Below are 20,237 nucleotides of genomic sequence, written 5' to 3' on the forward strand. Positions count from 1 at the left end.
CAAAATATTTTGCGAGCCTGCAATGGATGCGCTCTGGTCTACGGTCATACCGTGTGGCTTACCACCACTGGAACGAACCTACATCGATCCTCAACACTAAAAGGTCAGTGGGGACCATCGCACTGCTCATTATTTTCTTTCATTAGCTCACCGAGCATCTAAATCCAGTGCATCATGGCCTGTTCGAAAGACGTCGAACGATTGTCTGTGCATGAGGCCAAGTTTTTGTGAACTGTTACAATACCTCGGCACGTTGGAGGCTCGAGTAAAATCTAGCAATACTAAGTACATCACGTCAATAGAACACAGTAGAGCATAGGTTACATTGTTACAATCGGGTATAGTAAATCCAGTTGTATAGTACAAGCGAGCACTGTCTGTAATCGCGTCAACACTCAAACACCGCCCACGCCCAAAACCATCCAAGAAAGAAACAATCGAGTGCTACGACTTCTCGATTTACCATGGTTCGTCTGGTAACAAATAAATATTTGTCTGAAGGTTGGACATTTGTGCTGCAAGTTCGGTGATTTGTGCTCCATCGATCTTGTAAAATTGCATCATCTCTTCGATTTTATCCAAGGTATCCTTATCCGCGTGTTCCAAGACAGCCAATCCCCCAACATAATCCTGAATCCGAGTAAGAACCTCTTCGCTTATTGAGGAGGCGACGTAGGATTTGACTGCAAGCTTGATGGCCCTACGAGTGAGTTCCTGGCTTTCTGACACGATAAAAAGTGTCTGCAACACAAGTGTCAAGTGCATGATGTATGCCATGAAGCGCTGAAGCACCACGTGGCTAACAAAGAAGTGTCGATATCCTTTCACACACGAAAAAAATAGTGGTGCATACGACATCTTGTATACTTCGCGAACCCATACGACGACCACGGCGCCTGCTGCGATTGGTACTACGATGGGAGCTGCAGGTCCCGCTAATGCGGACACGATGCCCGCAATAGTGCCAACCATGGATAACCCAAATTTCCTGTAAACATTCAATGAGATAAAATTTATCTGTCACACAAAAGACCGGCCTACAAGGTCGTGTTGGGATTAGCTGTAGATCCAGCTTGTGTCTTATCGGCCATTTTCATCATCAAATCCCTGAACTCTTGGCTGCGCAAGTACTATGCGCAAATCATGTTAGCGCGAATGCAACGACGACAAATAAGATAGCCATCACATGATGAGAGTCACGGAAGTTCCACACCTCGATGATGTCATTATGAAGCACACGTAGACAATCCTGCATCTGGTGTTTCTTGAACATTGGACATGATGTGAGCGCCTTCCAGTATCCTGCAAGACATTGAGATTTAGAGTGTATTCAGTGATTATGAACGCGAAACTGGGACAAACTTTGCTTGCCAATCCTGACATTGCATAAATCACCAGATAAGAATGAGGCAAGCAAGACTTACTTAATTAATGCATCTATTTTGAGTCCAGGATGCACTCGCTGAGCGACGGAGGTCATCACCGCGGCCTCGGGCGCAAGATGCTGATTCACACAACTTTCAGTTATTTCAATCAGATGGGTGAGTGTCTCCTCGTAGCCTTTGGCGGCTGCAATATTACACTTCAGAAGCACGCATAAACCTGTCAGAGTATTGGTACACACTGGAGATCGTGGCGTGGGGGATATCAGACCCTGAAAATTCCTCTAGAGGTCCGATGCAGGTATCCTGCACCTCTGCTTTTGCTGTGCTCTTGACGAGTTCTTCGAAAGCTTCATCGCTCGATTCATCGAGAGAAGCTTCATCTAGATTTCGCTCCACGTGTTCGATGAGCATATCGTATTTAGTAAGGACGACGATAATGGGAACTTGGACAAAGTGTGAGCCCCGACGTAGCAAAGAAATAGTTAACGATTCACTTACCGTTTCCCAGCGTTCCATTACGTTTCAATTCCAGGAACTCCTCCGTTCCCGTCTCTAGTAAACATCTGCCTGCACGGGGTATCTGAAAGCAAAGCCTTCCATGTACTTGGTTAGTCTACCATAACGGAATGGTCAAGATAGAATCCCCACCAAACAGCATGCAGCTGATCTTTCAAATCCGGCATGTTCCTCCGACGTTCGATAATTTTTTGGACTATTGTGAGGTTTTCTACTTCCCCTGGTTCGAAACCTTTGCTATCGTGGAGAACGAACCTGTCGTTCTCAGGTGAGGTGAACTCCTTGTTGATGATAGCCTCGCCTGGCTTATTGTGCTCGATGATCTATTGACAGTATCAGTATCTATGCTCGTTGAAGTGTCGTTGCTCACTTGTTGTTCGCCTACTCCAAATACGTGGTCGATCAGGGATGACTTGCCAACACCTGTCTATTAAAAGTACGTCGTCAACACTGGCCCGAGATTGGAGGAAGTCAGATACCTTTCCTATTACCAGAATTCGGAACCTTGGGAGCGTCAGCCTCAAAGCCAGTGCCTCATGATCACCCTGACTCACCGAGGACAGCTCTCAAATATGTCGGCAGTGGTAGGCAGGAGCCCAGAGCTTTGGCCAGAAGAGACAGCCTGCTAATCTACGACTTAGACGGTTTCGGTGCCAAACGTGGATCCTTACTTTAGTTGAAGTATCACCAGAAAGATCGACGACGACCCGGATTTTTTTATACCACTTGATGTATTCTACAGATGTAAAGTTGAGTTCGTGTGAGGTGAGAGTGCTATTGTTATTGTTTTACCTTGTCCACTAGATACCAGGAAAGTATCATTTGGGTCGAAAGTAATGTCTTTGGTCTTCATCACAAAACGTCCCTTGTACTGCATACGTAAGGAAAATATATTCCCGCGAGAAAACATTCTAAAGCAAAAGAGACACCAAAGTAACTCAGGTGAGAATATAAGTTAGGGTTGAGTGCTTAAGTAAAAGCTACATGGGTGGAGAAAACGTCTCGCATAAACTCTTCCCTTCTTCACGTTTAATTGGCGAATTGAATTTGCCAATCCGTACTTCAGCAGACTCTACATTCGTTTTCAACTTGCTGAAATCGACGGTGATACCTGTTGGATATATTCAGCGGGGTTGATGATAGTACTGGACGACAAGAATTGAGTACCATGGATGTGGAGAGGGTGAAGAGCATTAGCCATGGTAATTTGATCTAGGAAAGAGTTCTCCTCTGAGGTACTTTATCTAGAACGGCGACCTGATTATAGAATAGAGAAGACATGGGCATCACAAGAGCGGGGCGTCTGATAAGAAAACACGTGGATCCAGAACGGTGTGATAAGAAAACCAGTGCAGCAGGGACGGTGCTCTACAACGAGCGTTAATTGCAGCTCCAGCGCTGAAATTTCAACTTCCGCGAACATACAAATCCAATTGCAAGTAATGACAAGACCTCGAAAACCTTGTCAGCGCCTCATGAGTAGTAGCAACAGCGGCGGTTGAAAACATCAAGTCAACTTTCTGGCACTCGCCAACGCCAAAGGTGATTCGTCTGCATGCAAGGCATCACCTAAAACTCAATCAACTCAACCTACAACTCGGATTGTTCATTACTATTAGGCAATGTCATGGGTATCTATAACCCACTGTGGGTTGTGGGTGTGGGTACCCAGGGGTATGGGTGGGGGTAGGCACTTAGGCACTCGATGATTTCCTGATGTGGACTTACTCTGGCACGAAGTTGGTTGGCCTGCATTACATGTTTCTGTCATATCCCGCGTTCCGGACCCGGACCTATCACACTCATCATTTCCGGATTTCCGGATCCGGCCGACTTCTATGTATCGTCCGGATCCGACCCGCGTCTAACTTCCGTGCCTTATCCCTTTGGTATTTCCCTTATCAGTTAGTACGCTTTATTTTCCGTTCCTTATTCATTTCCGTCTTCATTTTACTAAGTTCCAATAGACTAGTGATAGTCGTCCCATATGTTTTCTTCATAGCTTTACATAGCTTCGCACTGCACTTACTGTTCTCTGTTATGTCCTCAGTAGTATATAAACCCCTGTACAATCTCTGTAGTTTCCTCAGTTCGAATATCATCTTAGACTCTGCTCATTCCCTCCTCCGTCCGACTTGAGTTTCTCTCTCGTCGACCTCCGCTCGTCTTAGGATCGACTCCTATAGACTTGTCACCTCCGCCTCTACCTCTGGTAGTCCTCCGCTGTTTCCTTTCTAGTTCGGACTTCGTCCGGATTAGTCTTATCTCTTGTTTCCGAACGTCCGCCGGAATTCCCGTGCATCGGACATCGCCCGACGCCCTCCAGACATCGTCCGGTAACCTTCAGACATCGTTCGACAACCCTCGGAAGTTAGGGGCACGTACTCGGGTAAGGGGCGCAGCGCACGAGCTGAAGCCAAGCCCTTCGGATCCGACCCTTGAGCATGTTCTTAACAGTTTCGAAAGGTTCCATGACTCAATCCCAGTGAAAACTGACTATGACGGGAGGAGTCGTGGTGTGACGATAAGTGATTTTGTCAGCAGCTCGATAGAAAAACATATGAGAACATGATAAGACATGTAGTGAGTGAATCCGCACATTTCAATATATGTGGGGGCGGGTTTCCTCATGCACATAGGTGCTTTTTTAACGTAAAACATATTTGCGCATTTGAACGCATATACTCGTTCCCCTTGCCAGATGGTTGAAAATGTGTGCAAATATGCTCGAATAATATTAGGCACTGTAGCAATGGTGGTACAAAAGTGGTACAAAAAAGCTCAAAAACACATAGCGGCTTGAAAACATGACACGCGCGGACAACGGCTCGAAAGCACTCAAAAACATTGTAGGAAATGTGTATGTCGGATCGTGCTGAATCTAATAGAGACATCCTTCGGAGACAGATTTAGTCCATGTATCAGAAGCGACCTAGTAGATGAGACTTACCTTATGGGAGATTCACTAGTAGAGTTGGCTGTCGCAAACTGCTTGCCCCCCGAGGTCCAGAACATCCAAGAATCGTTGGTAACCTGTTGCAAGCGAACGGTTAAAACAACATCAACAAACAAAAAAAGTCACGCAACAATAGAGTGGCCTCAGTTTTATATCATCCTGCTGTTCTAAACTCGTGTGGTCAGCGCAATCATACCGTCGGATAAGCGACATGTGAGACACTCACAGGGCAGAACCAGTGGAGGAGAATAGCGAGACCTTTAACTCGGAGGTGGGAATGTGGTGGGGAGGAAGAAGGGTGGGGAGAAAGAAGGGTGGGACAACAGAAATTTGGCCCCAACAATTTATGTTGCTTTGGGGTGCCGCACGACCTTCGTAGCTTGCACAAGTTGCAATGACATTGATGCAAAGTTTGTGTTTGCGATGTGCAGTTTGCGCTTTGTGATACGGAATTTGTGCTATTACATAGCTTGATACGAAGATGTTATGCAATGCGAACTTTGCAAAGCTAATAAATGACGAAAATATAAGAAATGAGCACACCCTGGCACAGTACTAATACGGTAATTCATGTCTCAGCACATATAGACCTCTCCCGTCATAGTCAGTTTTCACTGGGACTCAATCCCAGTAAGAACTGGTTATGACGGGAGAGGACTGTATGTGTTGGGATGTGTTGATGAAAGTGATCGGGAAGAAAATACCGGCAGGGCACATTCTGCTTATAAAGTGGGACAATCCGCACATTTTCTATATGTTGGTGCGAGATCCCTAATGCCCTCGTATGTTTTTTTCTGCAAAAACACATCAGAACATGTAGTAGCATATAGTTGAACAAGCTCGATGCCGTACTAGAATGTGCTCAAATAGTCTTATATACGATTTTATTGTGCATCACACGCGTTTCACTCGCGTCTCAAAATATACACAGGTAGCATTGGATGTGATCATATTATACACTGGGAGCACTGAAATAACAAACAGCTACGAAAACATGTCGACAGTTAGTGATGTGCGGGCCCGGCTCGGCCTGAAAGCCCCGGCTTAGGCCCGGCTTTGGGGGGCTTGGGCTTTGCAAAAGCTCAGGCCGAGCCGTGAGCCCAAGCCAGGCCAAAGCCGCGGCTCGGCTTGGGCTCAACGACGGCTTTCAAGAACAAAATGATCCAAAATTCAATCTAAGCATATTTGTAACGGTGAGCAATCAACGACACGCGCATACCAATGTAAATCAGTACTCCAAGTCGCGCGTGAATTCACCCAGGTTGAGAAGCTCCACCACGCCATTCCCAACACCACGAACGCCATGCGCAAACGCCCAGCGCACGTCAGCAACTGCTGATATGGCTCAAACGAGTGCGGACGACAGACACGAGTAGGAGGAGGGAAGAGGATGAGGAGATCTCGCGAAGGGTGATGCCTGCTAAAAGCTTAGCGGTCCATCGTGAGGAATTTGATGATCTGATGACGGACCTTGTGCAGAATATACTCGTATATGTTGGTGACAAGCTTGAGGCTCTTGAATGGAACACAAACACCACGGAGTACGAGTTGCCTTGCAGAGGTATTCATAAATTTTTAAATGAGACGAATGCCTGATGTACCAACTTCAACCCAAAATGATGAGGGGCAAATTCGACCGCGCAGACAGTGCCTCTTGCATCAACCAATACACCCATCTTGAGGAACCACATGAAGCAGCCTGAGGAGACCTCTGTTGGATTATCGAATGGAGGGATGTACATGGTTGGTGGATTAGCTGGACTGACCCTGTTTTCATAGTTACATGGTCACAAATATCGAGGCCGATAAGGGACAAAAAGCCGCGGCCTGAGCCGCCGGCTCAGGCTTTTCAACACCTCAAGCCGGGCCCTGGGCCGTGGTCAGGCCCTGACTTGGGCCCGGCTCGGCTCGGCCTAATCAGGCTCGGCTTTGGCCGGCCCACGGCCTGAAGCCGGGCCGTGCACATCACTATCGACAGTGGATGCACGGTAGCGAAAGTGTATTGGAGAGTCCGTGAATAGAGGTATCAAAACTTGAAAGTGTGCGACCGAATCTGGAACATGCGACCTAGAGGAGTGGGGGAATGTTGTGAATAACTTAGTAGTATGTATATAATGATGACACAATGGCTTACCTTGCGGGTCTACAGCAAGATTCACTAGTAGACTTGGCGGTCGCAAACTGCTTGGCCCCCAAGGTCCAGAACATCCAAGAATTATTGGCAACCTGTCGCAAGCGAATGGTTCAAACAACGTCAACAAACAAAATTCTGTAACAGACATGAATATATGCGCGTGAAAATGCATACCGCAGCCTCACACTGTCTCAATACAATAGGATCCCTGTGATACAGACTAAATATGATAATCATCCCACTGTTCTAAACTCGTGTGGTCAGTGCATTCATACCGTCAGATAAGCGACATATGAGACACTCACAGGGCAGAACCAATGGAGGAGAATGGCGAGACCTTTGACTCAGAGGTGGGAATATGGTGGGGAGTGCAGTTTGCGCTTTGCAATACGGAGTTTGTGCTATTACATAGCTTGATGCGAAGATGTTATGCAATGCGAACTTTGCAAAGGTAATAAATGACGAAAAGATCAGAAAGGAGCACACCCTGACAGAGTACTAATACGGTAATTCATGTCTCAACACATACAGTCCTCTCCCGTCATAACCAGTTCTTACTGGGACTCAATCTCCGCTGCTGTATCTTAATACTGTCATTCAAACCACGCACTTGGTACGATCTACTAAACCTATTTCGAGCATGTGATCTCAACTCAGACTGCTTCTATGATTTTCAGTCATCTATAAATGCACTGAAGATTGGATGAAGTAGCGTTGTCACGCGCTCAGTGTTGTGTCGTGCAATTTATTAAAAGTGGCATCTGGAGTGTCATATAAGATAGCTTTATGAAAACAAAACAAACTGGTATTGTACAACGAATTATGAGCGAATCAAATTGTAAAAAGTAGAACCTAAGAGACATGTCTAGAGACGAAACAATGCAAGTGAGAGACAGCGTGCAAAGTAAATGTGAACTGTACCTCAGCGCTGTGGAAAGAATCGCTTAGGTGCAAACAGTGTGATACAATGAGATTATGAAGTACACTACAGAGTCCGTGATGACGAATGAAAGAAAGGAATACCGGTCAATGTTGTACATCTAACACAAATGGATCAAATTGACGACCCTTCACCAGTAGAAAGACGAGGGCGCTTCCTAACTGGCTCCCGACCATCTTGCTCAGGAAACAGATACTTCAGCATTTCCAAGTCATGCTTCGCCACAATCTTCTTCCCATCACACGCGCCTTCAGGACGTCGAATATCTGTCCGATTAACATGCATAGGATAACGGGCCTTCTCGATCGGTCCAGCCCAATCGAAATCGAACAGCATGAATTGATTGTCGTCTCCCACAACGAAATTGGTATCCCGAAGGTCGCCATGAACGTAGCCGCCGTTGTATCTGTGTAAATCCTCGATAAGACACGTGATGGCCTCCTTCAGTGGCAGGCGTTCCGAAACAGCCATCGCGCTCAGCGGTCGATATGAGCCAGGCCGTTGCGCGAGGAGACCCTCATCAATATCAAGCACATCCATAATCACCATTTTCCAGCCGCCGGCTAAAGGTTCGTAGGCGATAAGATCCGGAGCGTGCCCCTTGCTGGCACAGAATCTGTGGGCCTCAGGGGAATAGTGTCTGACGAACTTGATACATATCTTGCTCTCAGCTGCGTCATTGACGGTTTTCCCAAAGAAGATACGTCGATCCCTGAACATCTGAGTCTTGTCATACGAGAATTCCTGAATGTGACCGCTTGAAGAGGTATATGTCTGAGGATAGGGATGTCGTAGAGAATCTTCAGCTTTGAGATGGATAATTGGACTCGAGTACAGCTTTGTGAGTTTCTCGATGGCAATTTTGAGAGCTCCGAAAGTTCGAGCTGCCATCTCTTGCATACGGAGGTCCGTTGAATGCCAAAACAGAGGAATGATAGGGGCCAGGACATCACATTGGACTTTTTCGATGAAAACAGAGCCAGCAAAGCCAATGCATGCCCCTAGTTGTGGTCAATAAAGGGCTTTAGCAACGAATCTGATGAAATGAACTAACCGAAGACAATGATATGGATGCATGGAAGTACAGACCGAAACTTCTCTATTCCGGCGTTCGACTCTTTTAGAATCTTGTGGTAGTACAATATTGACTCCGCGAATGGTTCGGCACCGCGGCTTCTGATCTCATTTTTCCCCTCCAATATCACCTGCACAAAATTTCCGTCGGCGGACAAAAGATGTCCGTCAGTCGTATATTTTGTCGAGCCAATCGCAGAGGAATGGAGTATGATACCGTAGCCGCGGAGCAGATGCCTGAATACATTCATGCGCGTGAGCTCATCGGGATGGAAGGAGGACATATTTTCCGAAAGTTTCCAAACAAAGTCGTTATCGTAGTCAGTTGGTTGATAATTTTGGCAATCATCCACAAATTCGCCAAAGATAGGCTCGAGAAGAGTAACTGGAAGAGAGTCCGCGGCCCTGCGAGGACGATTGCAAAGGTACTCTTCCTTATCCTGTGTTGCAGCGAATGAGGCCGGTTTTGCATCAGCTGACGGAGCACCTGAGGCCTTCTTGAGATAAGCCAACCGTGTATCAACAAGTGGAATGCGTGGCACTACAGGAACTAATAACCAGACGCGATGTAGATCAGTTTTCAAGGAATGCGTGGCAAACTGACAAACAACTTACCGGTATGCTGCGGTTGGACAACGATATGCAGGTGTTCTTCGTTGGGTTGTTCAGAGAAAAATTTGGACAATTTAGCCACAGCTGACAGGCTTTGCTTTGGATCAAGTGTATGGTTTTTGGGCGCCTCGTCGGCAGGCAGGTCGACCTTTCAAAGTATCAGATCATCAGCATCCAATCGTAGGCATCAGATCACTCACCCTCCATAGCGCAAGATCGTCAGCAGCAACATGGTCGAAATGCGGCTTCTTCGCATCCTTGATAGCCTTTCGGAGGGCGCTGACACTCTCTGTTGGTGCAATCTTGATCTCAAATGTATGACTAGGACCATGGCCCAAGACAATGCAGTTGAGTCGGAGGTGGAGCGGTCCAGAAGACACTAAGTCAGACCGCGGTCAGTAGGGAGGAAAGGATGGCAATATCGAAAGACAACTCACCGGCAGGTGGGCCTTGGACAACGATATGCAGGTGTTCTTCGTTGGGTTGTTCAGAGAAAAATTTGGACAATTTAGCCACAGCTGACAGGCTTTGCTTTGGATCAAGTGTATGGTTTTTGGGCGCCTCGTCGGCAGGCAGGTCGACCTTTCAAAGTATCAGATCATCAGCATCCAATCGTAGGCATCAGATCACTCACCCTCCATAGCGCAAGATCGTCAGCAGCAACATGGTCAAAATGTGGCTTCTTCGCGTCCTTGATAGCCTTTCGGAGGGCGCTGACACTCTCTGTTGGTTCAATCTTGATCTCAAATGTATGACTAGGACCATGGCCCAAGACAATGCAGTTGAGTATGTACATCTGACGTTGAGAACAAGAGTAATAGTATCTTGAGCGGTGACCGCAGTGAGCAATAAAGCCAAGCAGCCACACCACGTGACCGCGGCGCCACATCAGGGCAGCTTCGCCATGGCAAGGGGTAAAACGGTCCCCCTTGCCATGACCAATTTTCCGGTCTCTGCCATCGTGCGATGATATACATGGTTCTGGAATCAAGAAAATGACCGTATAACATATTCACCATACAAAGTCCTTTGGAACGCATTTAATCCCCCCATTTTCACCTCACACCAACGGAGCAACCAGTAGTCCCAGGGAATTGCCTCATGAATGTTTTCAATCCTCACATTCTTGATGCCAGCATCCGCGATGTGACGGGGTGTCTGTCTGACGTTAAAAAGGCTGATGTTCTCCTCCACGCTTTGCAGCATTTGCCGTCCGAAGGGTACGTTCGTCCAATTACTTTGTTTATAAAATAAAATCTAAATCGTTGTGTATCACAAAGCTTCCGAATTGTCATGGAAAATGCTATTCAGTCCTTTCTCCAAGTCTCAGGCGTTCCACCAGCAGATCTCTTTTGTTACGTGCCAAAACCCGTTTAGCAGCTGGGTACCGAACTTCTGCACAACAAGGTCAATTTCATGCATGTCCTTGGATCCCGTCAGTGTGCTGATATCACTATCTTTCAGATCTGATGTCCGTGTTAGGTTCAGATCCCGCAAATCAAGATGTCAAAGCCATAATACAATCTGAGCATTTACGACAAGAAATGGTAACTTGTGCAACCCTTTTCTTTACCAAATAATATCAAGCTTATCAGGGAACCTGACGGTCTGCCTCGTTTTTCTGGCGAAGTTTGGAGAGAAATTGCTCTGTGTCTTCCCAAACGTGATCTCAAGTCTCTTTTACTGGTCCCACATGCACTCTCTCGCATCGCAAGTCAGCTTATCTTCCGCGAGACCGATCTTCATTTCACAGCATCGCCGGACCCCCCGAGAGCCGAGAACAGATACAGGGATGTCAATGTCAGCCAGGAAGAACAGGAACTCGACGCCTGGCACTGCCAGCGAAGTGCAGACATTCTTACCCGCATTCTCGTCGATCCTGTCTTTGCCTCGCAGGTCAGAAACTTAATCGTATATGCTGTTTCAGACACGTCACATACATTGGCGTTTCAGGCTGGTTTGTACTCATTATTTAGCGTTACTGTGTCTCAATCCTCCCTAGGAATGTTAATTAACTCTTTGCCTAAGCTCTGCAACCTTCGCAGTGCGCATTTGTTCAGGCAACAGTGTATTAATCAATCGCATGCTTGAAACACTGTGTGCCACAAACCATCGTCTTTACAGCCTGTCCATCAAGTACGTCGTCTCATACTTCCTCTCGCCCAAAAACGGCCTGCATGTTCACGTTCCGCAGTCTTGTTAATCGTTCAGGGGATATTAATATCCCACCATTCAAGCACATTACACATTTCTCCATCACAGCTGAAGGAGGGAACAGCACATCTACCCACGACTTTATATCACAGAATCGTGACAACCTGCGCTCGCTGTCCATCAAGAATGCAAACTGCAAATTCCCAACAGATGCCATCTCTGTCCGTTACTTAACGATCATCGAGTTTGAGGGCTGTTTTTCCGTAGACAGCCAGGTCTTCTCAGAGATCTTGTCTGCCGGCCACCAACTACAGTCACTAACATTTTCAGGTATTCTGGAATGTACTCCATCAGCAACGTTCCGCCTGCATAGGTCTTCGCTTCCGTTTCTGATGCATTTTGCTCTCAAGTTTATCAGTCTGCATCGACATGTCACAGACAGGGACCTCGTGCCTGCTATCTCGGAATTCTTGAGAGATCGCAAGCATCTTCATTCTTTCCACCTCATCGTACCTAGCGGAGACCATCGTCGCATTGGTTTTGACGCGTCTGCTTGGGGTGTACTACCTTCTCTAACGAACCTCCGCAGTCTCTATATCACGTATCCTAGAGATCTTTCTCCTTCGCTAGCAAGGTGGCTTATTCCGCGGAGTGTTCGTGCGCTCACCATGGATATTATGGTACTGCCTGCAGAGGACCTTCTCCTTTTCATAAACGTGAGTCGATGGCGCTCGTCATTGAAAAGAAGAGTAGAACTGATGTATTCTATTATAGCAATTGCGTCCGGGAGTCCCTCCCCTTCTCACGTTCATTGGTATGACAAACTTTCCGATACGCTCCGTCATCAACGTGATTGACCAGGGCTTTTCCAACGTGCGGCTTGTGCGTATCGACGACAATGTCTGGAGTGTTATCCGCCTAGACAGTGATGGGTCGATAGAGATGGAGCAATGGCCATATCGAATGATAAAGTACCACTCGGCAGTGTGGTTGGAGTTCCTCGGGTGCGAAGATGCAATATGGCATCTGGTATAGTAAACACGAGGCGTGTCTCAAAAACAAAGACGTTGGATGTACTTTTCCAATGGTTTACCCTCTTAACATTCTGCTCATCGGATAACTTTCTGTAGGCGCAAAATCTGAGGAATAGCATATGATAAGTCGCATTGAAAGGAGTGTCGCTGTGCTCGTCTGCTCTTGGTCTACGGTGCTTGGAAACTCCACGCCGTGCACAAACTCTCACGAATGACTATTAGGCAATGGCAAGACAAGTTTGGAAATCACGACTCATTCTCGAAATGCGTGGACAGACAACGAGGCTGGGTGGGCGCTATCAATGATGTCGCTCGTGCCAGCTGCATCGATAAAGTGGCAGCCTAACTATCGCAGTAGATTGCGTACTTGTCGTCCTACGCAAGGACAGGGGGTTCCCATTGACTCGCGCCAATTTAATGAGGCTGCCTTGCGACTTCGATGATCTTGCTGTGGCATTAAGCTTGTGATATGCCGGTACATTACTGCCAATTCGAATTTAAGGCGTCAAATGTAGGGTGTACAATGCTCATACCATGCTGTTTTCATGTTCACCACAGCTTCTATTTTCAGCGCTGATTGCACTAGGCAAGCCGCAGATCGTCCTGATCACCGCATGTCGGTAGCGACAAAACTCAGCAGGCGTCAATTCGTAAGAATGACCTTGTTCATCGGAGCGCCATCGTCATATCTCATACACTGGATGACCCTGGTGGACTGTGGTGTGCCTCGTTTACGCCTTGATGTTGTCGACAATGAGGCTACTGCATTTGAAAGTGGGGGACGCAGCCTTGGACCACTTCAAAAGACCGAACGCCAATACGAATGCAACAATTTCCGTCGTCATTCAATGGACACTAGTGCTTTCGTTCCTGACAAGAGCGTCCGTAGGGCCGCTTACTTTCAGTATGGTTCACCTGCTTCCACGATGTCGCTACAGCTGACCGAGATACAGAGAACCAAATGACATGCGTTATCCTCAAGCAGATAGCACATATCGACCGTAAGTGTCCACGTTCCACATACCTGTAACACATCTGAAATTGAACTTAGAGCTCGAAGTCTATCATCTGAGTCCCTTGCTGCACGGCATGCAACGTTCACCCCGCCAAGTGCCCAGTCCACGCTCGATAGTGATGCAATTGGACTCTCTGACTCTCTTAGCGATAAGTCATCTGAGCAGTAAGTAATTTGACCTGTACTCTCCGGTGCTCGTGCTGAAAACTTGCTTAGATTATTGCAGCAAATCCTCAACACTCTTCGAAGTTCCAACATTGTGGGAAAGGGAGCAAAGGATGAGCGATCGAGATTCTGGACGGTATATCAAAAGGTCGCATCACAACACGACGACGAGTTTTTGGAGCAATATGGTGGTGACATGGATATCGTCTTGATCTTTGTAAGTCGTAAACTCGTGCGTTAACAACATGGTGATGACTAGTCTTTAGTCTGGCCTATTTTCCGCAGTGAATACGGCGTTCATCGCCACTATGGAGCCTAGCGACGCTACTACCACAGATGCTTTATTGACGCAAATCATCACGCTGATGGTAATGAACAGCCATGGAACCCCTATCACAGATACTTATCCGCTTCCCGTACCACCTGCATATTCCAACGGGCAAATATGGTTTCAGACACTAGCTTATGCCAGCCTTTCATTCAGCCTTCTTGCAGCATTCGGCGCTGTTTTGGGCAAACAATGGCTCCGCATCTACAAGCTTAAACGGTTCGGGTGTGGATCCCTCGAGGAGCAGGGCAAGAACAGACAACAAAAATTTGACAGCCTCAAAGCGTGGCATTTGGATGCTGTGCTGCAAACGTTTCCGGTCCTTTTGGAAATTTCATTATTGCTATTCGGCATTTCCCTCTCCGCGTACGTGTGGACGCAACAGCGGACCATCACATCCATCATCATTGCGACCACGGTGCTCGGTTGCCTGTTCCATTGGTGCACCCTCTTTGCATCCCTTTTATCACCAGATTGTCCCTTCCAAACGCCAGCTACTTTCGTATTTCGCATGACTGGTGCCTTCATGTGGGCAGCAAGCATGGTCATTAAAAAGAACGACAACGACCTACGCACACTGGGCGCAAGCCTTCGCTCTTGCATCCGCGGCATCAGAGCATCCATCTCGAGACTCCTACAACGACTATTCAGTGTCAAGCCCTCCACTGGCAGCGACATCGGAACAGAATCTGCCATATGCTGGGTTCTTGCAACATCCACAGATCCAGACGACATTACAAGCGCAGCATCACTCATTCCTACCATTACATGGCCACCGAACTCAGACATCGTGTCTTACTGTCAGCGGCTTCGAGATACATTTTTAGCCTGTTTCGACGCTGAAGGGCGACTCCGGCCCTCAACAGAAGATAGAGCGGTCTCCTGTGGGCGAGCTTTGAACCATTTATGTCTGAGTGTTCTGCCAATTGGAGATGATTCCAATACCCGAACTGCTTCCCAGCAGTCGAAAATTTGGCATCCGTGGCGCAGCGTCATTCTTCCACGAAGCTTTGACCAGTGCAAGGCCTTTGCCTGCCAACTGCCAAGGTTCAAGTTGTCCGGCCGGGAGAGGGGAAAATGTCGGGCAGACGCACGCACTGCATTGCGCATGATGATTGCTGCTGCTGGGGACGGATTCGTCCATCCAGATCACGACTCCATCATTTGGCGTGGTCAATTCACGTGGACCAACGATCGTCGTACGGCAGCTGATTTCGATTGGCTGGTCGACTACCTCGCGTCCTGCTCCCAGGATCCCACAGCAATGGGAGATGCTTTATTAGTGCTGAGCGCTATGAAGGGACTCGGTACTCGAGAATCTGCTTACCTAAGCGCGCTCATATCCGCCATGGAATCATCCAGCCCTCGTCGCCTTCGCTACGCAGCTTTACGTGCTGTTTCGGACTCTCGACTGGCACTCGCCGACCTTGATGCCATACAGGACGAGAATATACGCCAGAAACTCCTCACCGAATTTTCCCCTGCTCTTCTAACCTCCATTTGTCCTGTTCGTCCTGCTGATCGTCACGAAGATGACGAACTCGATGTCAACTTCAACTATTGGCGAGATGATGCTTACCTACGGCTCATCATGACTCTTACTTCTAACACGGAGTGGTGTAAACGCCTAGTTACCGATCGACATATCGGACACTGCATTTACATCTTAAACAACCTCGAGGAGAACTCCGAGTCGCCCGCCCCCTTCCATCTCGCTGCAATATTCGGGCGAGTTCGTTCTTCGAATCCAGACGCGGCTGAAACTACGTTTGAGGCAGTTACAGCCGACCAGTTCCCGTCCCTTGTCAAGTCAGCCTGGCAGGCTGCATTGGACTTGAAGCTTTATCATGAAGTCGAAAGCATCGCCGCTTTCCCGGCTATTATCAAGTGCGCGGAACAGAAAGATATTTCAGCAGCCGACACTAGGGAGATTCGCAAGCATGTCGGTCTGGTGATGGAGAAGCTGAAGAGGCCAAACAAGTATCCGGAAGTCACGTCTAGTCTCCAGGATTATTATGCTACATTGACCAAGACTTAATTTTTCCGTCAATTCGGGCTGGTACCAACTTACTGCAGTCCCTCGATAGATATTAACTCAAATTTATTACGCGCACAAACTATGGCTATGGCTCTCGTTTGTTGATTCACCCACTATATTACAACACTTCATAAACGTACTTAGCATGTACTACCAACACAGTATCTGAAATGGTCCGAATTCAGGAAGGTATGGAACCTGCCCCGACGCACGTATCAAATGCGGGAAACATACGGTCCCGCTCTACCATTGTCTGTGCCACGTATAACTCTTGAGAATCATGATATATATAAAAACAGCGTCTCTGGAGAAAAGGAACCGAAGAAGAATCAACAATCCTCATGAATTCTGAGCCATTGCCTGCGCGCCCTGCTGCAGGATTTGTTGAATGGCTGGGTTATTAGCACTATAACGTTCAGTGAGCCAGGGTGTCTATTGATGCCATAATGTAGCACGTACATGGAGTAACCATCGTTAGGCGAAGCAACTAGTGTCGCCCCTGATGCTGGGGAGTTGGTTGTGTCTAACTCGTCTAACTGGATGGTACTGCTTGTTTGGGTAACGCCGGTTGAGCCCCACTATAACGAGCGTCAATCAAATGCATCACAACGAAAGGAAGTATTGACCTGGTATTGCATGACGCCTGCTAATCCAGCGCTGTTGCCCACTGCAATAAAGCTCAGTATGATCGAACATTGTCACTTTTGTATTCACGCACTCTGCAAAAACGAGCTGTAACCTGATTCTTGGTCACTGTCATCGGCGTAGTCTGATGATGAGCTCTGTCGCTTGCTACCGGCAAAACCTGACCTCGCAGTGACGACCGCTGTAGAAACAAGAACATCAGTATATGGTCGTCGACCGTCGAACTACGACAATATTACCTGTATCGGATGCGTAAGGAGCATAAGTCATGTTGAAGGGGACGAAGTCGTTCAGATTGGATTGGGTAACGAGACCGAATCCATTGAGGACAACAGGCTTCCCAACGCTGGAAGAAACGTAAGTTAATAATCGGCTGGGCTAGACTTCAACCCACGCAGCAGCAGACTGAGCCGATTGCTGGATCCACGTAAGACTCGACTGGATCTTGTTTTGGACGGGGCTAAGGTTTGGATCATCGGGAGCGTACGAGTTCTGGTCGGGAAATACTTGGAAGGAACCGAAGCCTATGTTGGGGATGTTAAGGATGTCCTGGCTGTCGACGCCAGTTGAACCATCCGTCGTGGGGCCGATCGAGCTGGAGACTTCTCGCGTTGCTGAAAAATGATAAGAAACATCACATTTCGATGACATAGACAGAAATACCTGTAGATACCCAACGACCCCTTATCCTTACGCCGTCTTCCTTCAAGGTGCCTGCACGCTTAGCGGCTGCCCTGTTTTGGCGTCTCGACTCAGCGCGCTGCCTTATGACCTGCTCTTTTGTCAAAGGAGTGACTTTGTTGCGCTTCTTGCCAGGTGCGGGAGAGGGCGTAGGCGAAGCTGTTGGTGTAATGGGATACAACTTCGGACAATCTGTGCATTGAAATCCAGATGTTCTACGTAAAATTAGAACCACGACCCTAAAGCGGTATTGTATGATACTTACCCAGCAGAGACAATGTGGTTGGAATCAATGGACGCGATGAATGCAGCCATCTGAGCGTGCCACTGTGTGATTGTTTGTGTTGTACATGTTGGACTAGTGGGCAAGGTCCCGTTGCATCTGACACATGATGAGGGACATGTTCTAGAGTGGATACATGGAGTGATTTACCTAGCGTCATTCGCAAGCTCCCAGCTAAATACAGCAGGGCTGTTGAGATAGCGTGATACGATCTGCTTGGTGTAATTCTGGAAGGCGGTCAATATTTCGTTGTTCGTGTAGAATGCGTCGTGGTTCTGAAGTCCGAACTGGTTGACATATAGATCCATACCACCTGAAAGAACGTCGATTTTTACAAGATTAACATCAAATGCGGTGCTGACTTACCATAGTCGTTTGAAAGAGTATTACGCGGCGGAGAAGTGACAGTCGCAAGCACATCGGGTGATGGAGTGCTTGTTGCTGTCGAGTTAACAAATGGATACCAATTATTCGTTAGTGACATTATGACGTATAGCCCTTGTTGTTCTGCCATTTGGATCACAGTATCAAGTTTCTGTAGTCCATTTGGTCCGTCGTTGATTGTGGTAGTACCGTTCTGTACCAACTGAAACCACGTTCCATTCTCAGGAATGGTGTCCACATCTGTTAATCAGGACGCTGAATCGCAAACCTAGGTATACAGACGATGAACGAACCGTTAAATGCCCAAATCCTAATGACCTTGATACCGGTATCAGAAATGTTTTTCAGCATATTCCATATATCATCGTTCGAATCCAACGTCGGCAGCCAGTACAAGTTGGTGCCAACGAATCTAAGTGAACTATGATGCAATGCGTTTGCACATATCGTATACGCATGAAAAAAATCGCTGTTACCTTCCGTTGACAGAAAATCCAGCTGAACTAGAGCTCACGAATGAGCTGCTACCTCTCTTGGCGATCGCCCTTGGGGGAGCTGCAGCCAAACATGAATAGATGGAAGTTACAAGCCAAAAGAATAGAAAGAGGCGCATGGCAACTGCTGCTCAGGATGAACGGAGGTAGCAGGGAGCTACTACTCACCCGAACTTAAGTTTATAACATTATTCGCAAGGTGGGTTGCGTATGGCACAACACGGCATACGCGTTACGAGCGCAGAAATGATGAGCCTGTTCGCTTCCACTTTGGCGTCAATCAGATTCTTCCAGCACGACCATGACGCATGGATAGATTCTTCGGGTGAAGGAGGGCTGTCGAACGTTTGCTGTGGTGAGTAACAATGAGTAGAATACAGGTTCCTGATGTGCTGGGGGGAACAGTGAGTACATGGACGCGACATGGTATGATTGCGCATACACCAAAGACTCCGAGTCGGTCGTCTTCCAGGTGGTACAGCGCTAACCTAAATCCATTCATCCGTCGATGGAATGCCGTAACAATTGAAAATGAATCAGAACGTAGAGCGTGATTGGACAGTAACACACAGGTGTTGATCTGATGTACCGTCGCAAACTGCATTCATGTGTTTCGTGCAGCAGCTTGACATTAATCGACCACAAATTCTTGATCATCGCACTCCAAGACGGAGTATTGTGTGTCAGCGTATTATGCACAGAGCAATTATGAAAGAGGGGAATAGTTACATAAGTTTGGTTCTCGTGCCGTTCTAGCTTTTTGTTCTTACGCAATTGGCCATGTCGGCGGTAAATTAACAGAACCATTTAACGTCTCTAAATCAAATCCTGTGACAGGCCGCCGCGTCAGGGTTTTCAACGTTCGAGTTGTGCATAGCATTGAACGTTGCTCTGCAAAATACTGGTCTTCCTGTGCTACCAACATGTGTCAGGCTTTATGTCAGTGACTCGGAACATTCAGAAGATAGAATTCTCACATTGGCAACTCAAGCGCTCATGCATCATGACTGAGCCTGGTTCCCTTTGACGCCGAACAATTCGGGAGCCTGAGCCTCCCTTGCCAGTGAAACTTCGCGATGCGCTATCGATTTATCATCCAATCCCATCGATTTCTCTATAGGTGCGTGTTCATACATGAAAATTCACCCTTCAATTTTCCCATGGATCGAGTATGTTATGCTCCATATATAAATCGTACGGCCGTAGTACGCTTGGACATCCACCTCGCCCCTTGGCCTTTGATGATTTAGGAAGGGATCAAGTTGAGTTCTAGTCTTGATTCAAAACGCGTGGGCATGTTCAACTATGCAAGCCATGAAGGAGCACTTTGAAAGTGAATGGTGATACACAAGAAGCATGAAATGGTATAGGAGAATTTATAGAGGGAGGCTTATCGGAA

At 47.4% G+C, this 20,237-nt stretch overlaps 7 protein-coding genes across 7 annotated transcripts; 2 read left to right on the plus strand and 5 right to left on the minus strand.

The window, feature by feature from the left end:
- Window positions 1–344: 344 nt before the first annotated feature.
- HD556DRAFT_1454633 (uncharacterized protein) lies at window positions 345–3,102 on the minus strand (the record flags this gene model as incomplete). Its single annotated transcript, XM_041308105.1, has 16 exons — window positions 345–799; window positions 854–988; window positions 1,042–1,130; window positions 1,187–1,302; window positions 1,363–1,376; window positions 1,425–1,569; window positions 1,625–1,828; window positions 1,884–1,978; window positions 2,034–2,224; window positions 2,272–2,328; window positions 2,381–2,405; window positions 2,456–2,523; window positions 2,573–2,637; window positions 2,694–2,812; window positions 2,886–3,012; window positions 3,069–3,102. The coding sequence occupies 16 exons, from the start codon at window positions 3,100–3,102 to the stop codon at window positions 460–462; spliced, it is 1,824 nt and encodes a 607-aa protein (XP_041168148.1). The 3' UTR covers window positions 345–459.
- A 2,983-nt stretch (window positions 3,103–6,085) lies between these two features.
- Window positions 6,086–6,599, minus strand: HD556DRAFT_1436222 (uncharacterized protein; the record flags this gene model as incomplete). The annotated part of the gene is made up of 4 exons (XM_041305532.1): window positions 6,086–6,189; window positions 6,226–6,274; window positions 6,328–6,409; window positions 6,463–6,599. The coding sequence occupies 4 exons, from the start codon at window positions 6,597–6,599 to the stop codon at window positions 6,086–6,088; spliced, it is 372 nt and encodes a 123-aa protein (XP_041168149.1).
- Window positions 6,600–8,045: 1,446 nt separating this feature from the next.
- Window positions 8,046–9,427, minus strand: HD556DRAFT_1223203 (uncharacterized protein; the record flags this gene model as incomplete). Its single annotated transcript, XM_041296865.1, has 2 exons — window positions 8,046–8,932; window positions 8,986–9,427. Coding segments are annotated over 2 exons (1,329 nt in total), but the record flags the coding sequence as incomplete, so codon positions are not given.
- Window positions 9,428–9,784: 357 nt separating this feature from the next.
- HD556DRAFT_1223631 (uncharacterized protein) lies at window positions 9,785–10,413 on the minus strand (the record flags this gene model as incomplete). The annotated part of the gene is made up of 3 exons (XM_041296900.1): window positions 9,785–9,996; window positions 10,055–10,199; window positions 10,252–10,413. 3 exons carry the CDS (start codon window positions 10,411–10,413, stop codon window positions 9,785–9,787), a joined length of 519 nt encoding a protein of 172 aa, XP_041168151.1.
- Window positions 10,414–10,718: 305 nt separating this feature from the next.
- HD556DRAFT_1428473 (uncharacterized protein) lies at window positions 10,719–12,806 on the plus strand (the record flags this gene model as incomplete). Its single annotated transcript, XM_041304714.1, has 9 exons — window positions 10,719–10,837; window positions 10,898–10,927; window positions 10,948–11,024; window positions 11,082–11,164; window positions 11,205–11,574; window positions 11,620–11,661; window positions 11,829–12,188; window positions 12,210–12,487; window positions 12,546–12,806. The coding sequence occupies 9 exons, from the start codon at window positions 10,719–10,721 to the stop codon at window positions 12,804–12,806; spliced, it is 1,620 nt and encodes a 539-aa protein (XP_041168152.1).
- A 1,288-nt stretch (window positions 12,807–14,094) lies between these two features.
- Window positions 14,095–14,509, plus strand: HD556DRAFT_1208272 (uncharacterized protein; the record flags this gene model as incomplete). The annotated part of the gene is made up of 2 exons (XM_041296517.1): window positions 14,095–14,202; window positions 14,252–14,509. Coding segments are annotated over 2 exons (366 nt in total), but the record flags the coding sequence as incomplete, so codon positions are not given.
- Window positions 14,510–16,520: 2,011 nt separating this feature from the next.
- HD556DRAFT_56386 (glycoside hydrolase family 5 protein) lies at window positions 16,521–19,134 on the minus strand. The gene is made up of 12 exons (XM_041310965.1): window positions 18,821–19,134; window positions 18,638–18,765; window positions 18,327–18,584; window positions 18,111–18,273; window positions 17,943–18,059; window positions 17,660–17,892; window positions 17,391–17,610; window positions 17,236–17,342; window positions 17,070–17,177; window positions 16,978–17,018; window positions 16,811–16,929; window positions 16,521–16,757 (listed from the first exon to the last, which is right to left on the minus strand). Exons 1-12 carry the CDS (start codon window positions 18,955–18,957, stop codon window positions 16,691–16,693), a joined length of 1,698 nt encoding a protein of 565 aa, XP_041168154.1. The 5' UTR covers window positions 18,958–19,134; the 3' UTR covers window positions 16,521–16,690.
- Between the last annotated feature and the right edge of the window lie 1,103 nt (window positions 19,135–20,237).

The sequence above is a fragment of the Suillus plorans genome (assembly GCF_016647745.1).
Source record: "Suillus plorans strain S12 chromosome Unknown HD556scaffold_1, whole genome shotgun sequence".
Lineage (NCBI taxonomy): Eukaryota > Fungi > Basidiomycota > Agaricomycetes > Boletales > Suillaceae > Suillus > Suillus plorans.

What these genes read in the sequence shown, in the direction of transcription:
- HD556DRAFT_56386 (XM_041310965.1), bottom strand. Translation starts at nt 18,957, where the DNA reads ATGCGCCTCTTTCTATTCTTTTGGCTTGTAACTTCCATCTATTCATGT. An exon ending in GGGTCGTTGGGTATCTACAG is followed by an intron (nt 17,611 to 17,659) that starts GTATTTCTGTCT and finishes ATCATTTTTCAG; the next exon opens with CAACGCGAGAAGTCTCCAGC. An exon ending in CCTAACGATGGTTACTCCAT is followed by an intron (nt 16,758 to 16,810) that starts GTACGTGCTACA and finishes TGAACGTTATAG; the next exon opens with TGCTAATAACCCAGCCATTC.